The following is a 22269-nucleotide window of genomic DNA, read 5'->3' on the forward strand; positions in this document are numbered from 1 at the left end:
GTTTGCTATTTTATCCTATGTGGTCGATGCACGTAGCATTTTCACTGGCATTTTCAGCACCAAGATAAATGAAGCTGGGAGGAAGGCAGTCCCTGTGGATAACGTAACATTTGCAACAAGATAAATTAACAAAAACTTCAGTATGTTACTAGCATTTCAAATATTAAAGTTCACTACTCTCAATTATTGACGACCAAATTTCAACTTGTAAATAATGACACTTTTAGTATGACCATGTACTGATGATATCCTCAACATTATCTTCAAGACGTTAACATGACCATATGAAATAAGTACCTATACAGGAGTTAAGACTTTGAACTCAAACAAGCATAAAACACAAGTTATCAGGAGGCTGACACAAAAATGAATTATATTACTAATAACAAAAAACAAGGAGAATACAGAAATTTCTTTCTACCCGCTTGGAACTGTAAACCATCATTAGATACTTGCACACAAAAACAACGTTTGACGTCCTACAAACATTCTAAATCGTGTGAGTGTCCCACCTAAGTAGTTGTAGAATTAGGGGGATCAATTCCCATTGCCTTGTAATAGGCCATCTCTGCAGTAGCCATTCTATCCTGAAACATTGTCCATTCTCTTCTACACCTTTCTCTTACCTGAACCAAAATAGAAGTTGGACTTAGACATATAATCAGAGATCAACATACTCCATTGTAACAAGATTACACAAACACATGCAGAATCATGCATGATTAGGAAGTATGGGTATGAACACAAGATTTCGAACATGGTTTGACATATTCATATGCAAATTCAAAAGGTGATCAAATTGTTATTAGTTTTTTTTTATTCATATTTTTCTTAATCATCAGTTTTTCATGATCAAATTTCAGTATACAGGAGAATGAAATACAGCACATACCCCTTCCCATGGTGCCTTGCCATTCTCTGATTTACCCTGTCGAAATAAGAATATAAGATAATCATTACAGCCAACTTTCATGCTAGTCTAATATACTCCAACAAGATAAAGTTGGATATACCTGGCTCCCAAGTGATGGAACAGTTTGATGCACAACCCACTGAGCATCTACAACTCCTATCTTTTCATGTGCCGGCTGCTCATCCAAAAGCATTATTAGGAAAAAGACCATTTGAAACAGAAAATATGGGAATTTGTCCCACACATCTTAAAGTATACTACTAACCTCCACACATCTCCTAAGAGCAAAATCAAGACCCCACCCATGGACCAAGTCATTCTGCAATAAAGAATCAAGAAACCAAATGGGTAGCAATCCTCCTCCCCCCTTCGCCCCCATATTCTTTTTCGCTGGCTGCAATAAATGGAAGATATTTAATAATTGATACCTGGATCATATGCCAAACACACCGCCAGGCCTCTCGAGAGAAAACAGGTGCCATGATCTCAATAAATCTGATTGCCAACGAAATAACAGTTAATATTGACACCAAACACAAAGTGACATCAGTAGTTATTGGTAAATATCATGCATTCCATACGCTGCACAAGGTGGCAAATGTGGATCAGCGCACCAGCCTGGTCTTTCTTCTGTTTCCCTGTAAGCAGAAGCAATAAACTGTATATGAGATCAAGCTATGTGTGCATGGGATGCTTTAATCAGAGCAGTTGTAGGTATAATGCAAGTAATATGTTCCCTACTTGTGAATTTCAGTGTCATTTCGCCCTTTTGTCATTTGCCACGTCAACCCACTGTTTGGTGCTAAACCAGGCTGGGAAATATCCAAACCATGTTTCGCCACCAACTTTATATATCTGCAGTTGCATTGAAGCCTTAAGAATCCACATACAATTCAACATAGTGATACAAACGACTCTGAGAATAATCATAACTTACTCCTCCGCATTAAAATTCTCAAGCCCCAAGTCTTCATCCCAGATGAATATATAGTCATAAGGTGCTACAATGTCAGGATGCAGAAAACGTTTTGCATACCACCTTTCAACAAAATGAATAAACTTTATACTTACCACAAATCCATCAAAAATGTTGAATAATTGAGGATAAAAAAGAATTCACAATAATAGTTACCATTTAGTTTGTTTCGGTGTACTGACATGGATAGCCCGCTTTGACCACTCAAGGTCATCCCATTCACTTGTTTGACCATCATAGTGAAACAGCATAATCGTAAAGTTCTCTGAAAACTGTTTACAGTACAGAAAAATAAGCATGCCGAGATACATAAGTAAAATTTTGGACTTAAATCTACCTAAGTTGGCAGCAAACCAACCCTTTTTGTTAACCTAGGTTTTCTTTCTATCTTTTCGCTCATCTCTGGTAACCCTAATTCGTAATGAGATTAAAAGTGGGATTAACGATAAGATTGATTCTTTGTCGGGAAAAAAGTAATTATTCACTGATGTGTTAAATGATTTGCAGAGCTTCACCAATAAACTAGCATGCATGCAACACAGACTAAGGAAAACATTATACATAAGAACAGCGAGGATAGCACATAAAACAAGACAAGACTATGCTGGAAAAAAAAAAAAAGGGAGGGGGGGGGGGGGGGAAGCAAAACAATAAACCCAAAAACAAAAAATGAAGCAAAAACATGACATGAAAACTCTTTTGAGATGGGAGGTGGGGCTAGTGGAATTAGCAAAGGAAGGTAAAATTGCCCTTATCAGAAGTCCAATCCCGGTCCCTCAAACACAGTCTCATCTGAATGAGATGAGTGAAGGACTGAATTTTATGGTGCAAAAGTTACAAGCATATACTCCCTCTGTTTATAAAAGAATGAACCTATTACTATTTGGGGAGCCAAACGAGGTTTTCTTTGACCATGTTTTTTGCAAATAGTTTTTAAATATTTTGAATTGTTAACTACTGTGACTTGTAGTACCTTTTATGTAGTTTCTAAATATGTAAATTTATTTCAATAAGCTTAAAGAATCTATGTCCGAATTCACACCGAGAATTAGTCAATTAGACCCTCGTAATCCGAAAAGGTTCAAACAACTTGAAAGGGAGAGAGTATTAGTCACGCTTCTGATCCCTTATCCATGAATAAAAGAACCCCTGAAAATGACAGAGCAGGGCTCACAATAGCAAGTACATGGAAAAAAAGCTAGAGAGGCTTGGGCACAACCTTTTTCACTGCTGCATCAATGTTACTCTTCTGCTTGAGGCCGACTGTGAAGGTCACAAGGTACCTTGGTTTGATGATCAAGTCCTGCATATCAACAATGAAGCTGATTATCATAGAGAGATATAGTAATCGTTATGTTTTCTCATCCCAAAGAAAAAGGGAAGGAAAATAGAGAGAGAGAGACATGGACATCGTTAATGGCATCCTAAAATCATATTTAGCTGCCCTTGAAACAGTTCTTATCAGTCATCATAGCGGGATAGCATAAATTTCAGTGTCCAACACTATATGGCAATCTATAGCAAAATGTTTGTTTGAGCACCAGAAACCAGAAGGATGCAAGTATGTCTTTAGCCCACTTCAGCAGTTCCTTCAATATTTTTGTTCGACTGAGCAACTACTGGAGAATCAACTAATATCCAGAAATCAACTTCAAAAAATGGTTAATTCCATGAAAGGGATTATGGAACAAAGAGGGTATCAGCAATGTGTTAATACATGGATTAAATTATTTGTATATCAAGTCTCAAATCATGCCATCAATTTGCATAACGTGAACTGGTAGCTGTTACCAAATATAAGAAAAAATCAACCGAGTGCATCAAATTAGAATCACCGCTGAATTGACAAACCTCACTGGGCAGACCCCATAACCTCCGAGTATAAAGATCAGACTCAGATGCTACGATACCGGGTGGTAACCTCTTGGCACCTCTGGGATTTGACGGAACCCAAATCTGCTAGATTGCCACAAATAGCATAAATATCGAACAGCAGTTGTCTATAAACTTCCAAAATTAGATGTGCAATCGTATATGAGTGACAAGTAAAATACCTTTGGGTCATTATTCTTGTGTGAACTGCCACCGCGTCCTTTTAGGGAATTCAAGACATTTAATAAAGCTTGAGTTGAGAGGCCTGAGTACTTGTCCTCTATAGTTAGATCAATTGATTGGAAAAGATTAGTAGGTAAGGGCAGCTGCAAAATTGAAATCCACAAGCACATTACCTTATCAGCTCTTATTCAACTGATACCTTAAAAGAAAAATGGCACATTAAATACGATTATATCAAATTCATTATCAAAAGTAGATCCCCTTGCCTTGGTCAATGAAATTGTAGGAAAGGTTACACCAAGGAAAAACCCAAATACAACTCCAATAAAAGTAGTCACAAAAAGCCTCATCGTTTCATTCCGTCTTCTTGAGATTGGGCTGTAGATATTCAACAGTAAGCTAAGCTCATTACCACTTTTAACAATAAATAAATGGATCAACCAATCAAAATCAATCACGCCTCAATCCCAAACTACAAGGATGCCTATATGAATAAAGACCCTTAAAATACTTCAAATATTAAAACCTTCGCTTCATAGGCGTCCCCATCTTAAGTCACAATCCTTTAGCAGTAGTTTCACAACCAGAAAGAAGAATCTGCAATGAGTTTACTAACATCTGCTTAGCCCAAATGTGAGTTCAATTATTTCAAGCGCTCCACATTAGAAATTCACTATTTTTATGGCAATTTGGCCAACAACCTACAACCAGAAAGTAAAAAAGATCAGTACTTTGCAATTACTAACACTTTACTGGAGTAAAGTTCCCATTTTCCCCTTCATTCTATTACACATGTTCACGAAGATTTATTGTACTTTGCAATTACTAAAACTTGAGTAAAGTTCCCAATTTTCCTTTCATTCTATTCCAAATGTTAATAAATCTTTATTAATTAGTTCACTTGGTCTATAGTAGTAAGTTCAAATTCAAATCTTCCCTAGTTCCTAAAAGAGAAATAATTTCAAAAATTGCTTTAAAATGCTCTAAAACATAGATAATATTCAAATATTATCCTAAAAAGACGCAGAATTTACTTAAATATGCTCTAAAAACATATCTGAAGACAAAAAAAAGGTTTAAATTCTGAATCGAACCTGAAGTTGCTGATCTGGAGGATTACGAAAGTGACCCAAAGCGAAAGAGTGCAAAATTTATAAACTTTAACGCAATTCCCGTTTAATGTTTCATCGAAATCCTTACGATGTTTAATATAGGAAAAAATCCAACCTTGGAATTGTCAAAGAGAGCATATATACTCTCTGTCCTGATGTCTTTGGAAGTAAACAAAAACCAAAGAAAAAAATAGTCTCTTCTACCTGGGACCAGTCCTCTTTCCTTTTGAGTAATTTTTTAGTTTTTGTTTTTCTTTCAACGCTTTTTGAATGACAGACACATTTTCTACTTTATTAAAATCAAAATTTTACACTTTTTAGTCATTTTGTAAGGAAGTTAAATAAGCATTATTTGTTTTGAAATGAATTTGTGCAGAAATTATAATATTAAAAATTTAGAAAATGAGATAGTGCCCCATCATCTATAGGAGTGCACAAATTTTAGAGCCAGCGGCGGAGCCATATATATATTAAGGAGTTGTCAACCAATTAATTTTAATATGTTGCTAGGTAATTTTTTTTCTTGAATGTATATATACTATATATTAATGCCCTTTGACTTCTTTGTAAGTTTATTTGTTTATATTTTAACTTTTTAATGTAAATTCTGGCTTTATCACTACTTAGAACCCAAGGTTTAATTGTTTCGTGGGTTACCATTAGGTACGGAATAATTCTTGATTACCAAGATTTAGACAAATGTGAACAAATTGAAACATAAGAAGTATCAACATTTAAATTAATTGATGACTAACTATTGTTACAACTTAGAGAACATGGAATTTTGCTTTTCCCGGTTGGCTTTTTAGTTGAACGTGACTACAGATTTGGAAAGTTTCGTTTACGCCAAAGGCAAAATTAGCAACGGACCCACGTATTAGTCATTCATAATTGTTCTCCAATAAACTTTAATTTAATTAATATCCATCTCCAATGAACTTTAACTATTTGAAATTGTTGCAACCACACCTTGTTGTATGCATGAAACAAGAAATCAAGATTAGTGCAAAGCACCAAAATTAGAGAATCAAATATGGCAGTAATTGCTATGCTTTAACTCGCATAAGTCCTTAATTCACATACATCATTGGTGCCTTAGTGGCTTTTATTTTGAATGAAGTGATGCTTTGATTTAAATTAAGGGTATGCACTGATTTTTAAGGGTGTGTGGTCTCGATAGAATAACACAATAAAGAAAGAGTTTAACTTTTATAACTAAATAGGTTCTACAAAATGTTAAATATTTCAAAAAGAAAATCAGTTTGTCAAAACAACTTAAGACTAATTCCTCTCACGCTGCAAACTTGAGCGTGTACAACTGAAATGGGAGCCAACATTAATAATAATAAATTAGGATGAATCTGACGTCAATACCATGATAATGGACTTTGGATTTAACTCAACACAGCTAGCTCATGAGGTGAGGATTATCAAGACCATATACGGAACCCAACAACTACACATCCCAATGATGTGGGACTCAGCAGTTTGATGAAGTTGGACGGAAATTTGATGCAAGAACTCGAAAGGACTGAAAATTTCTAGAATGGGAGTATAATTTAGTGTCATATCTTTCGTACTAATTTCTTTATGATGTTGACATAAACTAAAGAAGTTAAAGAGCGTCGAGACAAATTGTTCAAAATCAGACGGCAGCAACGTCAGAAAATACATTAGGAAGAAACAAATGGAGAGCAACAGATAAAACAAAGAAAATAATGTGATTAATGTCCTATACTTGTTTGTTTTCCTACAAAGAGCACAAGGTTATCCCGTGGACTGGCACAAAACAGAAATATATTACTAAGAAAAGATTAGCAGAATGCATAAACTCTTTTTCCCCTCTTGGAACTGTAAACTAGATAACTTTAGGCTAATTAACAAAGAGCTTAATTTCTATGCTCTAACAATGTGAAATATATTTACACAATCAGGTCGTTTACAAGGTAAATTACAAGTAAAAGTATTTATTGGTAAGCTAATAAAAATGGTAACTACTAACAGAAATGGTAAGTAACTACTAACAGTGTAAAACATCTTTAAAACTGTTAGTGCCTATAACTAAAATCCATAAAGAAGTGTCTGGCATCCTAATCATGTGATTTACCACCTAATGAGATATAGAATTAAGGGGATCAATTCCCTTTTGCCTTGTAATAATCTTTCTCTGCAGCAGCCATACGCTCTTTGAACATTGCCCATTCTCTTTTACACCTTTCTCTTACCTAAGCCAAAATAAAATGGACTTAGACAATATAACCAAATAGCAGCATATTTCTTTGTAACAAAATCGCGCAAACACTTTGTCAGCTAAAGCAACAGATAAAAACTTCATAGAGAAGCCATCTCCAAATCATGCATCAACAGGAAGTACAGGTTTTAAATTCAGACAGAACAATTAATAGTGTGTGATACAATGAAAAGAACAAGCATAATTTCATCCATGAACCCAAAGATTTGAACTCAGTCTAAAAGTTCATATGCAAATTCAAAATGTGATAATGATGTTGTTTATTGCTTATTCTTATTTTCTTTAACCGTCTGCCTCTCTTGGTAAAATTTCAATCTAGTGGAGAATTAGAAATTGCAACATACCCCTTCCCAAGGTGCTTTGCCCTGCTCTGCTTGTCCCTGTAGAAAAAGATAATCATTACAGCCAACTTTAAATTTAATCCAACATACATCGAGGCTGAAACAGGGATATACCTGGTTCCCAAGTGAAGGAACAGTCTGATGCACAATCCACTGAGAATCTACAACTCCTATCTTTTCATGTGCTGGCTGCTCATCCAAAAGCATTATTAAAATAAGGCCCGTCGAATAAGAATATAGGAGAATTTTACTGCACTGCATAAGGTGGACTACTTACTTCCACACATTTCCTGAGAGCTAAATCAAGACCCCATCCATGGACCAAGTCATTCTGCAATAACAATTAAACATTTCATAGTTGCATTTACAAAATGGTTCATTTCCTCCTTCCCGGCCTCCTTATGCCCAATATTCATTTTCATTTTACTCTATATTTCTCACTTTTGCAGGTTTTTTTTTTTTTCAGATTGCAGGAGGAGCCAGGATTTGTTTTGGGGTTTGGGGGGGGGGGGGGGGGAGGGGAGGGAAGAAGCAGCCACAATAAATCGCAAAAAGCATCACACATATTTTATACCTGGATCATATACCAAACACACCGCCATGCCTCTCGAGAGAAAACAGGTGCCATGATCTCAACGAATCTGATTGCAGATAAAATAAAAAGTAAAACTACTGATACCAACCATCAAGTGAGAAAGGTATTTAGTAGAAAATATCATGCTTTAACATACGCTGCACATGGTGGCAAATGCGGATCAGTGCACCAGCCAGGTCTTTCCTCCGTTTCCCTGCAAGCACAAACAATAGACTGTATATGAGATCAAGCCATATGTGTATGGAATGTTTTAATCTGTGCAGTTATACATAGTAATGCAGGAATCCCTACTTGTGGACTTCAGTGTCATTACGTCTTTTTGCCATCCGCCATGCCAACTCAATGTTTGATGCTACACCAGGCTGCGAAATATCCAAACCATGTTTCTGCACCAACTTTATATATCTGCACTTGCATTAAAACATTATAGTCAATGAAATTCAACATTTTTTATTCACAAGAATGTGAGAAAAATCATTCTTACTCCTCCGCATCAAAATTCTCAAGCCCCAAGTCTTCATCCCAGATGAATATATAGTCATACGGTGCTACAATGTCTGGATGCAGAAAGCGTTTTGCGTACCACCTTTCAATCCAACAAATAAACTTCTCTCTTACAAAGTCCATCAAAATGTATTGAAACATTGAGGGTCAGAGGAATTCACAAAAAGAAGTTACCATTTAGTTTGTTTTCGTGTACTAACATGGATAGCCCGCTTGGACCACTCAAGATCATCCCATTCACTTGTTCGACCATCATAGTGAAACAAAATAAAGGTAAAATTCTCTGAAAACTGTTAAAAATGGAACTGTAAGAATGCACAGCCACAAAAGATGAAGGTAGTTTGTTCTGTGGACAAGATGATGGGAAATTATAATCCCACTCAGTAATAAGCTGGGAATATTGCCGGAAGTCTTTCTTAGTTAGTGGCACATACAGGATATAATCTAGAGAAGCAAGAAATCCTTGTATCAATCCAAATAGTTAATTCTTAGTTTAGCATTAAAAACAAATATTTATTGCTTTTATTCATTTTACTGAATAAAATATTGAGTAGAAAATAACCAAACAATTAACCCAAAAACAAATATTAAAAATAAAGGATAATCTTTACATTTCCGTTTGTCAAATGATCAAAATTTCTGGCAAGTTTTTGCTTGTCTCAACTTGTTATTTTTTGGTTCCAAATGAGAAATATGAGTATTCGAATCATTTTTGGATCTCAAATGTAACATTCTAAAGAATTTGGCAACCTAAACATGATTGCATTTGCAGGCAAAAGCTATGTTAAAATAAGTCGCAAACAAACCTCAGGTTAGGCCTTATCTAGTCCCTTATTCACAAATAAATGATCCCCCCAAAGGACAAGTCCAGGGATCAAAGGAGTGAGTAGAAGGGAAGAGAGCAAAAGAAGGGTTGAGCCTAACCTTTTTGACTGCCACATCGATGTTATTTTTCTGCTCGTAGCCAACTGCAAAGGAGACAAGATACCTAGGTTTGATAATCAAGTCCTGCAGATCAATTGATGAGACAGATTACAATACTGAGGGCTTTAACTTATAATGGCATTCTAAAAATCATGTTTCAGCTGGGTATTCAATGATTCTCATCTGTCATCATAGGGCTACAACAACAACGACCCAGTGTATTCCCACAAGTGGGGTATGGTCTGTCATCATAGGGGATTATATAAATTTCAATGTCGAAAACTATATTAACAGCTATGGCATAATGTTTCTTCAAGCCCTACAGAACCAGGAGGAGGCAAGAATGTCATTAGCACACTTCAGCAAGTTCATTATTTCCAATCAAGAATTCTTGGTTTCCTGTCCATCTAAAAAAACTTGAAGCAAACAGCTTTTTCTTATGATAGATTTCATCTGGTTATAAAAGGTTGTTACTAGGGCAATTGTTAGTTTAATAAGAACCCCTTCCGTCCAATTTCTTTGACTTATATAAACTATTAGAGACTCAACCAATATCCCTGAAACCAACTTCAGGATATGCTAGTTCTGTGTCATTAATAACTGAAAGAAGCCTTTTTTGTAATGTGTTAACACATGGATCATTTTCTTTGCATTCTAAACCTCACACTATGCCTTTGATTTGCATAATTGAACGGGTAGCAGTTGCCATCTGCCGAACAAAACGAAGAGTCAATTGACTACTTTAGATAGGCATCAAGGCCAAAAAATACAGACCTCACGGGGTAGGCCCCACAACCTTCGAGGATAAAGATCAGACTCAGATGCAGTGATACCCGGTGGTAGCCTCTCAGCACCTCGAGGATTTGATGGAACCCAAATCTGCAAGATTGCCGCAAATAGCATAAGTCTTGAAAGGCGGTATAAATTTCCAAGAGACAAAGTGCAATCTTATCTCTATATAACTAAAATTGACTATCAATATCTTAATGTAATAATGAAACGAGAATAAGAAACTCTGTTGCACCAAAGTGTCAAGAGTAGCTGCTTGTAGCGCATGTAAGTAACAAATGTTATACCTTTGTGTCATTATGCTTGTGTGAATTGCCTCTGTGGCTCCTCAGGGAAGACCAGGCATTTAATAGATCTTGGGTTGAGAGGCCTGAATGCTTGCCCTCAATGAAAGAGAGATCAATTAATCCGAAAAGATTAGAAGGTAAGTTCAACTGCAAAATTGAAATATACAAGCAGATTACTTATCAGTTCTTACTCAAGGGACACTTAAGAGAAAAATGGGGCAGACTTGGCTAACAAGCAGTGATACTATCTTATTTTAATGTATACATACACAGATATGCACATGTGCGCACACACACACATATCGAAATATATTGAAAAGTAAAATTAGCTCCCATGCCTTGGTAAATGAAAGTGTAGGAAATGACACGCCTAAGAAAATGCCAAGCACAACTCCAGCGAAGGTTGTTACAAGAAGCCTCATCATTTCATTTCGCCGTCTGGTGTTTGAACTGCCACAGAGAGTGTAAGTTAAAAGCTTTATACCACCTTTAAAGCTGAATATTCTCCCAGGAAAAAGGCAAGCTGGTGAGAGGTAGCAGATGCTCGAGGTGCGTGCAAGGCGGCCCAAATAACACGATTATAAAAAATTAAAAAAAGTCAATAAAGGACCCATAAATAAATCACTTAAAAATAAAAAATAAAAACCTGTGCGTAGGTGTCCCCATTCTGTTCATGATCCTCGAGGAGCAGTTTCAAAAAAACAAAAGGAGAAGCTACACAGAGTTGCACCAAGGAGACTTCCAGTGACCCACAACAGAAACACCAAAACAGTATGGTCAACCTAAACGCCTGAACATAAAAATCATAAGTTTTAAGTTCTATGCCTGGTATAAACTCTTTTTTCTTTTTCTTTTTTAAAAATATTTCTAATATATATAGTGGGTAGGGGAAGGGGAAAATGGGGAGGGAATTTCGAGATGGAGAATCGAACCTCACCAACAAAGTGAATGTTCAGTAACCAACCAACTGAGCTACTAAGATTCCCCTACATGTAAATCTCTTCATAAGCATTAATCGACAATGTGGAAAAAGAAAAAAAAAATATGCTATAACATGTTTAAAATTCGCTGATAGTGTGAAAAAAAAATAACAGTGGTAGTGTTTATAACATAAATCCCAAAACCATTCCTTTGTGATTAGTGATTACTAACACTTGAGCGCATAAGTATAAACAGAACCAATCTTAGTCCCCCATCACCCACCCAAGCCCCCTTTTTCCCCTTCATTCTATTCCAAATGCAACAGATCAAATTAGATCACTTGAACAATAAAAATCAGTTCAAGCTTAAAATTACTACATAAATCTGTTCGGAAAAAGGGGATAATTGCCTTAAAATATGGAGAAATTACTAAAAGCTCTGTAACTGTACCTGAAGTGGCTAATTCCTTAGGATTAATGGCTAATCAATCAACTGCGGCTCATTGGTAATTAAATTAGGTAAATTGTGATGTTTATAGGTAAAGAATCAACGTTGGACTTGTCAAAACTCAAAGACTTTTACTTTGATTGTTCTTAGTAGTTAGGGCAAAAATATTAGGGCTAAGTCAACGCTAGTAAGTGTCATGTTCCCGCACGTCGTTTGTAGCGGGAAATTTGAAATGAATCCCGAAATTAAATGGGATTTATAACAGACGGAGCTCAGATTAGTTAAAAAACGCCTAAATAAAGGAGGTCATTAATATGATTAACTTGCATATTTTTGGACAAAGTACAATAAGTTCAGTTAATTAGCCATTTCTTGTTTTTTCCCTGTATTTTTTGCCAAATACATAAACGCCCCCTAAACTTGTTCACTTTTTTCATTTTGACACATTAACGAACCTTTTTTTTATTAGACACTAGTGTTAGAACATAATTTGACAAAATATTAATCTTATAAAATTATTATCTAATATATCATATTATTTTAATAAATATTAGTTATTATTTTATTATTTAATATAGTGTACATAAATATAATAAAATCTATACAAAATCAAAGGATACAAAGCACTATAGTAATCAAATAAATTATTTATTCCTTATTTATTCTTTATTAAATTAGCAAGTACTTAGTATTATACATTTACTAATGTGACTTTTTATTAACTTGTCAATTGACTTAATATTTTTATATCACTTCTGTTTTAATAGAATATAAGTATATATTTTCTTATTTTGGAAATATTTTTTTTATACTTATGTTATAATATTCAAAATTATTCAATTTTCTAAATTTATCAATAATTTTATTGAGTGTTATTTATTTATTAATTAAAAATATAAATATTATAAAATTTCTTTATCCATCTCTTTTCGTACATTCTTTTCTAATATAATATTTGATTAGTTTTCTCATTTTATATTTTACTGAAATTTTCTTATTATGGAAATATTATTTTTATACTTATGTTATATTGTTCAAAGTTCTTCAATTTTCTAAATTTATCAATAATTTTATTGAGTGTTATTTATTTATATTTTATTTATTAATAAAAAATATAAATATTATAAAATTATCTTTGTCCCTCTCTTTTCATACATTTTTTTCTACTATAATGTTTGATTAGTTTTCTCATTTTATATTTTACTAAAAATTTAAATAAATATAAATTTTTTCCTAAATTATAATTTTTAATTCATCAAAAGTATAAAGAGATAAGCCTTTTATTATTTTTATAAAAAATATACTAATATTTTTAATAATTAATAATTTGTGTTTTATATATAATATAATAATATCCTAATAGTTTCTTTATATTTTTGTATTTTGCATTATGAAATTATGAGTTCTATTTATTAAATAAATCTTCCTACATGAGAAATTTAATTAGTATATATATTTTTAGGCTATCACTTGATTTGTTTTTAGTATTCCTCCTTTATGACTATTTATTTATTATGATTTTAGTTATGTGTATATGTACGACTTTTCTCATAATAAATCTCTCTCTCTCTCTCTCTCTCTCTCTCTCTCTCTCTCTCTCTCTCTCTCTCTCTCTCTCTATATATATATATATATATATATATATATATATATATATATATATACACACACACACTCACTACTATATTAGGAAGAAATTACTCTCCAAATTGAATTGATAGTTTTTTATTTTTTGTTATTTTTGTAAAATAATTTTAAAACTCCAACTTGAAACTACTCCCCAATTTGAATGAGTAGTTTATTTTTTTATATTTTGTTTTTAAAGATAAATTATAATCTTTTGCTTCTCCTATTCTATATAGATAGTTTTGAATGAGTAGTTTATTTTTTTATATTTTCGTTTTTTATAGATATATTTATTAATTCAAGTAGTTTATTAATTCAAAATTTAAAATCCAAAAAATAAATTAGTTAGAAAGGTAGTTTATTTTGTCTTAACAATGTTACTTGGCTTTTTGTAGTTATACCACTTGTCTTAATATAGTGCTTTTGCTTCTCCTATTCTATATAGATAGATTTTTTTTTTTTTTTTTTAAACCCCTCGCAAATTAGGAGAATGTATAGTGTTTCCACACTTACCCTCCAGCGTGACTCGAACCCAGGACCTAACGGTCGTGGGTGGAGGTGCTTTTACCAATTGAGCAAGCCTCACTTGTCTATTGAGGCGTATTCAGTGTAGAGGCTATGGGTTTTCGTTCATACTCTGTATTTTTGCCCAAAATATTATTAAATGTGTATAAATAATAAATTTTGAACTCATTAAATTAGATGAGATGTGGTAGAATTATAAATTTGAACCCATAAAATTTAAATTCTGGATCCGCCTCTGATTTTAACGTCAGTTTTATCATAGTACCAACTACCAAGCATAATACTTTTTATATTAGACATTCCAACCTTGAAATAATTAGCTGCTATGTATTTATAAATTTTTTAATAATCTTTCAAAGATGAGCTCAAGCTTATTACCGGTTTAGTTGACTGAATGTTTTTCATTTTCAATTAATCGATATTTTGAAAGAATCAATATACAATATTTTACTTCAAATAGTCAGTGGCATGGAAAAAAATTTGATTGGGAAATGATAATTTTGTTAAGAAAAGTCTTCAAAATAGCATGTGAGGAAGAGCGACGATAAGAAATAGTTCCAAAGAACTTCTAACTCTCCGAAATTTACGGTGCTAAAAACGTGTTGCAATTTGTCTCGCAGTAAAAAAACAAATTGTCAAAAGCGAATATAGTTGACCCTCTTTTCTAGTCCGGACATTTTTTATAGCCTGACAAGTTTCTCCACTTTTTTTTTTTTAAAAGTGAAGTGTTTGGCCAAATTTTTATAAGAAAAAAAAGTATTTTAAATAGAAGCAGAAGCAATTTTGTAGAAAAAAGTAACTTTTTTTCATAAACTTTTTTTTTGAAAAATACTTTTGAGAAAAATATACTTACAAACACTTTTTGACAGCTTGGCAAATACTAATTTATGCCCACACGTGTTTTTTAAATTAACTAGTCTTAGGGTACGCGCTTTGCGCGTGAACCCTATTTCGATGAGTACAAATTTTTATAAAAAATTACATAAATATTATTTTAAAAATTAAATTTGAGTTATAAAAAAAATAAGTTTTTATCTTAGATAGCTAATTTAATAAAAGAAGAAACTGCAAAACATAAGTACTTAATCATGAGTTATTATATTCAACTTAAAAAGAAATTCTAGTTTTCTAATTTCGTCACTTCAATAGTTCAATTCCATAAGTTATTATGGTTCCTTTTCGGTCAGCAATTTCATGTGCGCATCACTACCAATAATACATCTTTAAATTCTACTACTTTCTTTTTTAATTTATATGACACATTTTTCTTATTGGCATATTCTAAAAAGAATGACATCTTTTCACAATTAAAAATAATTCAACTTTAAACTCTTTTTTACCCTAAATGAGAAGTTTTTATAACCACACAAATGTCATAACCCCACAAAGCTTTTACCATAAGTTTAAAAAGTTTTTTTCTTCTTAAACTCCGTGCCGAATCAAACTACTCATCTAGATTGAAACAGAAGGAATCAATTTATTATGAAGAAATGCACTTACAAATAGTAAAAAAGTCAACCAACATCTTGCACATATTATCCGTGTTAATATAAAAAATATGCCAAGACAATATTATAAATGCACATAGCATTAAAAAATACAGAAAATGAGTATAGTTCCTTAAAAGCTATATCAAAATTATTTTTTTGTGACTGATCACAAGGAGGTTCTTTTCTTCAATTATAATGGATGTGATTCTTATACTCCATTGGATTTGATACATTTACAAAAGCTAACATAAATTTCCTATGAAAACATATTTTTCGAAGGTAACGTGAACAATTCGTAGATATATGAATAAGCTCGGAGTTTATCAAGATCCGATGCATTAAAAATGGAAAAAAGACATAAGTACTCCCTCAACAATACACTTTTCCTTTTCTGGGGTCTTATTACCCTCTTGAACTATTATAAAGTAAAATTACCCTAAATCTGCAAATAACAACTCCATTATTATCAGTTTACTTAAAGACCTTAAACTCAAGCCTCATGCTTCACAATTAAATTGAACTAATGTTTCTAACTCTTAGACCAAAAGCAGATTTAACAACCTTACTGATAGCTTGTTTGGCCAAGCTTATTTTTGGGCCAAAAGTATTTGTTTTGGCCAAAAGATTGAGGTGTTTGTCCAAGCTTTTGGAAGGAAAAAAAGTGCTTTTGAGAAGAAGCAGAAGCAGTTTTTGAGAAGCAGAAAAAAGTAGCTTCTCTTCAAAAGCACTTTTCTGAGAAGCAGTTTTGAGAAAAATATACTTAGAAGCAGTTTTCAAAAGCTTGGCCAAACACTAATTACTGTTCAAAAGTGCTTTTCAAATTAATTAGCCAAACACAAACTGCTTCTCACCAAAAGCACTTTTTTTAAAAGTACTTTTGATAAAAACACTTATCAAAATAAGTTGATTTTAGAAGTTTGGCCAAACAGGCTATCTAGACTTCAAAGGTAATAGGAAATCGGGAACTAAAGCGGAGCTAACCTTTTGTAATGGGTTCATCGTTTACAACTTGATCGATCAGATCATGCATACATATAAAAAAATATAATGAATATAAATATTTAATTGATAGCACACATATCGGACCCACTGCCGAAACCGTACATTCTTCTTAATTCTTAGCTAAATAAGACCCCCGACTAATATTCAGAGAAGACAAAACGAAGGCGACAAAAACTTTGATAAGAGCCACATCAAAGATGGAATTCTATCGGTGATAATTAGAGATGTGATGGTAGGCTACATCTCATATTTTAGTCGCTTATTGCATTCTAATTTAATATATTTTACTTGTGTTGAGCTTTAATTAGTAGTGTTTTGTACTTATTTTGTGTTTTATGCCGTGTATGAGTGATTTTCGAGTTATGTAGATATTGTGAAGCTAATTCGAGCTATTTGGAGCTTTGAAGTCTGAGTAGAAGACCAAGCAATTAAGCCGGGATCACGTTCGGGGGTCGAAAACTAAGTTTGGACATCAAAAAGTGAGTAAACGAATTCACGGTGAGAAAATTATACTACCGTCCCGCGGACTTCATAGCACCAGTGCAATTTTCCTGCAAAGTGAAAAAAGCTCAATTTCTGGCCAAATTTACACTACCACGCCGCATGGGGCGGCGCGGCGCGGCGCGGCGCGGCAGTGCAAAAAGTGGCTAGAAATGATTTTTTGGCACGTTCTGGAGTTCCCTACATGCGCGTCGCATAGGGCGGTGCGATAGCACAAAAATATTAGAGTGACTTCTCATTTCCACTAAAAAATGTAGTTTCGTCCGGGGTTTATTTTGGGAGCGGCATAAATTAGGGCTGGGCATATATCGGGTAAAACCGATAACCCGAACCATTAATTATTTATTGGGTTATTGGATTAACGGTTCGGTAACGATTTAGAATTTTTTCACTATTAGGTTATCGGTTCGGGTCTCGGTTTGCCAATTTTATTAGTAGGTTAACCGATAACCCAATAAGAATTAATGAAATTACTACTTTATCCTTAAGTATATACATATGCTAGGGCTTTACTTCATTCTTTTCTATTCTTTCTCAGCCGCATACTTCAATCTCCAGTTGCTTCATCTTCATTCTTCATAGACCTTACTAGTTACTCCTAGTGTAAGTCTTTAGTTTTATACATTAGGCTTTTAATTTTTATAACAAAATTCATCTTCATATAGGGATTTTTGATTGTTAAAGATTCTTTATTTTTTTATTTTCATTTCTTAATTTTGTGAGCTCATGTTGTGCAGCTTATACTTACTACCAGTTTCTTTTTTCAGGTTAGGCATTTGACAAACAATATCTAATTTATCTTGGATAGTTTATCTTGGACTGTTTGAAGGTAATAATGTTGGACTAATTATTTATTATGTCAGTTAAATTTTTCTATTTGTGGAATTTTTAAGTGGATGTTCAAGTTCTTGCTTAAATTTATTCACTTTCTTGTTTTTGTGTGGCTAATTTATGTTGTGCTTTGCTTTTAGTTGTAAAAAGTTATAATTTTTACTGTGTTTTGGTTAATTTTAGTTTACATGGAAGGTAATAATGTTTAATTTAATTATTTGTTTATTATTTCTTTATGAGTTTGCTTTTGTGCTTTGATTAGTTTTAGCAATTATGACACTTAGATATTTTCATTTTTGAAAATTTTAAGTGGGTGTTCAAGTTCTTGTTTAGATTCAATAAATTTCGTGTATTTATATGTCGGATTGTGTTTTTAGTTGTAAAAAGTTGTAATCTTGAAGGTAATAATGTTGAAATCAATTGTTTGTTTAGTGTTTCTTTGTGACTTTTCTTATGTGATTTGATGAAATTCGGTGTTTTAAAAATCTTGTAGGGTTGACTAGCAAATAAAGTAAATTCAAGAACTTAACGTGCTTATGGGGTTTGATTAAGTTCACTTGATTTTTGGTTAGGGGTAGGTTTGAATTCTAAGAAATAGTAGCTGAGATTTTTATTAGTGTTGTCATTACTTATATGGCTATGTTGATAATGATATTGGTAATTTGGGGTTTCGGTTGATTTCAGTTGACAAGGGAGGCAATAATGTTGAAGTCAATTGTGTTTCTAGTGTTTACTAATCAATAATGTTGAAGTCACTATTTTTGGGTTTAATTCTTTTTATATACGAGTATTTGGGTGTTTATTGACATCTTTTAGAATTAGGACGTGTATTCTTTTACCGTTGATTCTTTTATTTCGTTTTTTAAGATTTTGTTACCTCACTGCTTGATTTCTTTTAAATTCAAACTCACAGTGACACAAACGCATGGCTGAAAATATCATAATTGATAAGGTGATTGGTGAAAGTAGAGCTTCTAATTCAAATGCGACGACACAATCTCAATCAGTTCAATCGACAGTAAGGAAACAAAGTAAAAAGAGGTCTCCTGCATGGGATCACCTTGCGATGATGATGTGTAGAATCTTACATAGTTATGAGTTGAAACTTTGGTAAGTTCATTATTCAACTTATATAGTATGCATTGCTAAGAATTTATTTGACTTAATATTTTTTCTTTTTATGTTTAATAGGTGTAATCATGCCTCGACTTCGTGTTCACAAAACTATCTCACCTATTTGGAGTTACTATGAAAGGATTGAAGAAGGTGATGATGGATGGTAGAAAGTAAGATGTAGTCATTGTCATCTTATTTTTCATTACAACGCACAATAAAGTAGTACTAAGTCCTTAATGAGGCATGTTGGACGTTATTTGGAGCGCAATTTGGTGAAGCCTATAAGGATTGAATAGTTATTGTCTTGTTAACTTGAATTTGAACTGTTAGTACTATATGTTTGGACTTGTTAATTTTAAGGTGAAATTGCTACTACTTTGTATTATTATTAAAATGTATTTGGACAATTGTTGTTGAAGAATTTGTACTATTCCAGTTGTGGCTACTGGACAGAACGCATAAATGGGTAGTATATTATATGTGAATTCTTCTCTTTTTTGTTTAACTCCACTGAATTGTCTTCTCTTTTTTGCTTAACTCTAGATTAAGTTATCTTATCGGGTAAATCGATAACCGAACCGATAATGATCGATAACCGATTAACCGATACTCGATACCCGATAACCGATATCTTATCGGTTCAGTTATTAGTTTATCAAATTTATAAACCGATAACCGATATGCTAAACCGATAATATTCATAACCGAACCAAACCGACCGATGCCCACCCCTAGCGTAAATACACCAAAATACCATTTTAGATGGACTTTTGACAGAATTTCGACCTAAGGAGGCCAAAGAAGCTAAGGAGGAGTTGGAAGAACACAAGCACAAGGATCTCCTCATTCCTTCCTCACTCAAGATCCGAGTTTGGATTGAATTTATGTTTTCCTATACTTTAGTTACATTTGTGAAAAACTTCTCCATGTCTATGGAGTAGATCCTTTTGGGTTTTGATGGATTTGGTATATTGATGATTGTTTGTGGATTATAACTCTATTTTTATGTATTTGAATTATTTTTGGAAGATTTAATTATTGCATCTATATTCACTTGTTCTTGTAATCGAAAGAGGCATAACTTGTGATATCTTTGCATTATATTGTTGGTTGAGTTCATAGATTCTTCTAAGTAATCGAAAGAGGTTAGTTGAATCATTGATTAAACCTAGTTAGAAAAATAATCGAGAGAGTTTCTCCTAAAGACCAATCCATTACGCATTCTTGCATATCTTCACAGAGCTTGGTTCATATTGAGAGTTTGAGACTTAATCGAGAGAGGAGTTTCTACTAAATAATTGTAATGATAATTAAGTGAATTCGAGAGACTCGCTTGAATATTAGAAGTGAATTATCTAGAGTTAAATCCCATACAATTATCTTGCACCTATCAAATCAAAACTCCATTTTCTCCCATTGATATCTTCCTTTGCTTAGGCCTTGCTTCGATTGTCATTAGTCAATTAGCTCTAGACTCTTAATTATTTTTAGTATTAACCATATAAATCTAAATCGTTGATCACCTTGGATAGCAATCTAGCTACAAACTATGATAATATTGTTTAACTCCAATCCCTGTGGATACAATATTATACTATACTATCTTTGACTAGCGAGCACAATTTAAGTGTGTGTTTTGCACTCATCAAATTTGTGCACCGTTGCTGGGGATTGGCAATCAATAGTGTTTGAAATAGTTTGTAGTACTAATTCAGGAATTAGCTTTTAATTTTTAATTTTTTTAGTTTTGTTATGTTAACTTCTCTTTAAGATTTCTTTTGTTGAAGAAATCTTGAAGAGCATATTCTTAATACTGAACTCTAGATGTTGTAAAGATAGAGTATAACCAGCCTAAGAAAATGGTTGAAGAGTTAGCAGCTGAACATTGTCATCGGTCTACTATGTGTTTTAAATACGGTGAAAATCATCTATGGGTTGATTGTCAAGCAAGTAGGTATTCTTCCTATGGTTCATATTTTAAAAACTCTCACTCTGTTTCTAGTCCGTACATGTATGAAGATTCATATGGGTACAATTCTGACTCTGGTTGGAATGAATACCTTTATTATGACTGGAATGAAAGCGAAATGAGACAACCACCTCAAGGGGAGAATGGTAGTTTAGAAGAGTTTATGTATAAGTTCATAAATAAGTTGAAAGAGAAATTTACACAAGATGATGAAGCCATTAAAAACCTAACAATGCAAGTGAGTCAAATAATAAGTACACTTTCAGAAAGCTCATTGCATTGTGATGGTGAATATATGGAGGAGATACCCGGTGAGAATGAGCCTACCCGAGATGATGAACATCTACAGAGAGAGTTTTTCACTCTACAAGAGGACTCTTTTTCAACTGAGAGGATTGAAAATGAGGCTTTGGTGGATTACGAAGCAATAAAAGAAGAGTTTAAATTGCCATCCACGTATCCACATTTATAATTTTTAGTAGAAGAGAATGAAGAAGCATTGGTCTTGGACATACCACGGGAACATTCACATGACCTTTCTTCTTTATTTTCTTATTCTAACCTTGATCATGTGGATTTTATTTTTGGGGATTTACAGGAATATGCAGGGATTGATCTTGTGAATGAATGCAGAAATAAGTTGAGGATAATCCTACAAAAATAATCCACCGCTCAAAATGAGACCAAGAAAGAAAGAAAAGAGCGGGTCTTACAAATATCCTTAGAGGAGTTTGGCCTGATGTGCTCCATAAAGAATCTCGAGGAGCGAAAACGAAGAATGAATTCAGAATTAGGGGTGGAATTCACAAGTTCTCGAAAACGAAAAAAGTTCAAGGGAGTTTTCTTTACCTCTTGCTTTTTATTTGTGTGTTATGGGGACATGCCATAATTTAAAGTGTGGGGTGGGGATGTAAATATGTAAATAACTGCTTTTTTCGTTTGTTGTGTGTGTTTTCGTTTCTTTTGATTGAAAATTTTTAAGTCGAAGACAAAAAAAATATTATTTTCTTTAGGTAGTATAATAATTTCCCCTTAGTTTTTCTTTGTGTCGCGGTTCTTTTTCAAGAATTTTGTTTGAACCGGGTGTAGTTAGT

The 22269-nt window shown here is 33.2% G+C and overlaps 2 protein-coding genes across 8 annotated transcripts; both read right to left on the bottom strand.

The window, feature by feature from the left end:
• Positions 1–356: 356 nt before the first annotated feature.
• On the bottom strand, positions 357–5308 carry LOC104110199 (uncharacterized). 4 transcript variants are annotated; one of them, XM_009619648.4, is made up of 15 exons: positions 5039–5308; positions 4471–4645; positions 4211–4322; positions 3944–4087; positions 3741–3845; positions 3109–3192; positions 2046–2161; positions 1851–1952; positions 1655–1768; positions 1495–1551; positions 1342–1408; positions 1179–1232; positions 1014–1088; positions 893–928; positions 357–626 (listed from the first exon to the last, which is right to left on the bottom strand). In XM_009619648.4, exons 2-15 carry the CDS (start codon positions 4491–4493, stop codon positions 513–515), a joined length of 1203 nt encoding a protein of 400 aa, XP_009617943.1. In that variant the 5' UTR covers positions 4494–4645; positions 5039–5308; the 3' UTR covers positions 357–512. The 4 variants fall into 4 exon arrangements, with proteins under 4 accessions (XP_009617943.1, XP_070051969.1, XP_070051967.1 ...); XM_070195868.1 differs by having other exon boundaries at positions 3741–3848; positions 4561–4645; positions 5039–5255; XM_070195866.1 differs by having other exon boundaries at positions 3741–3848; positions 5039–5254.
• A 1452-nt stretch (positions 5309–6760) lies between these two features.
• Positions 6761–22030, bottom strand: LOC104110200 (uncharacterized). 4 transcript variants are annotated; one of them, XM_009619650.4, is made up of 16 exons: positions 12119–12341; positions 11680–11733; positions 11394–11537; positions 11086–11197; positions 10748–10894; positions 10446–10550; positions 9672–9755; positions 8922–9037; positions 8728–8829; positions 8535–8648; positions 8380–8436; positions 8223–8289; positions 7926–7979; positions 7763–7837; positions 7652–7687; positions 6761–7281 (listed from the first exon to the last, which is right to left on the bottom strand). In XM_009619650.4, exons 3-16 carry the CDS (start codon positions 11420–11422, stop codon positions 7192–7194), a joined length of 1188 nt encoding a protein of 395 aa, XP_009617945.1. In that variant the 5' UTR covers positions 11423–11537; positions 11680–11733; positions 12119–12341; the 3' UTR covers positions 6761–7191. The 4 variants fall into 4 exon arrangements, with proteins under 4 accessions (XP_009617945.1, XP_009617947.1, XP_018631136.1 ...); XM_009619652.4 differs by lacking the exon at positions 11680–11733 and having other exon boundaries at positions 12119–12343; XM_018775620.3 differs by lacking the exon at positions 11680–11733 and having other exon boundaries at positions 11394–11529.
• Positions 22031–22269: the final 239 nt, after the last annotated feature.

Source organism: Nicotiana tomentosiformis, chromosome 2 (assembly GCF_000390325.3).
Source record: "Nicotiana tomentosiformis chromosome 2, ASM39032v3, whole genome shotgun sequence".
Taxonomy (NCBI): Eukaryota; Viridiplantae; Streptophyta; class Magnoliopsida; order Solanales; family Solanaceae; genus Nicotiana; species Nicotiana tomentosiformis.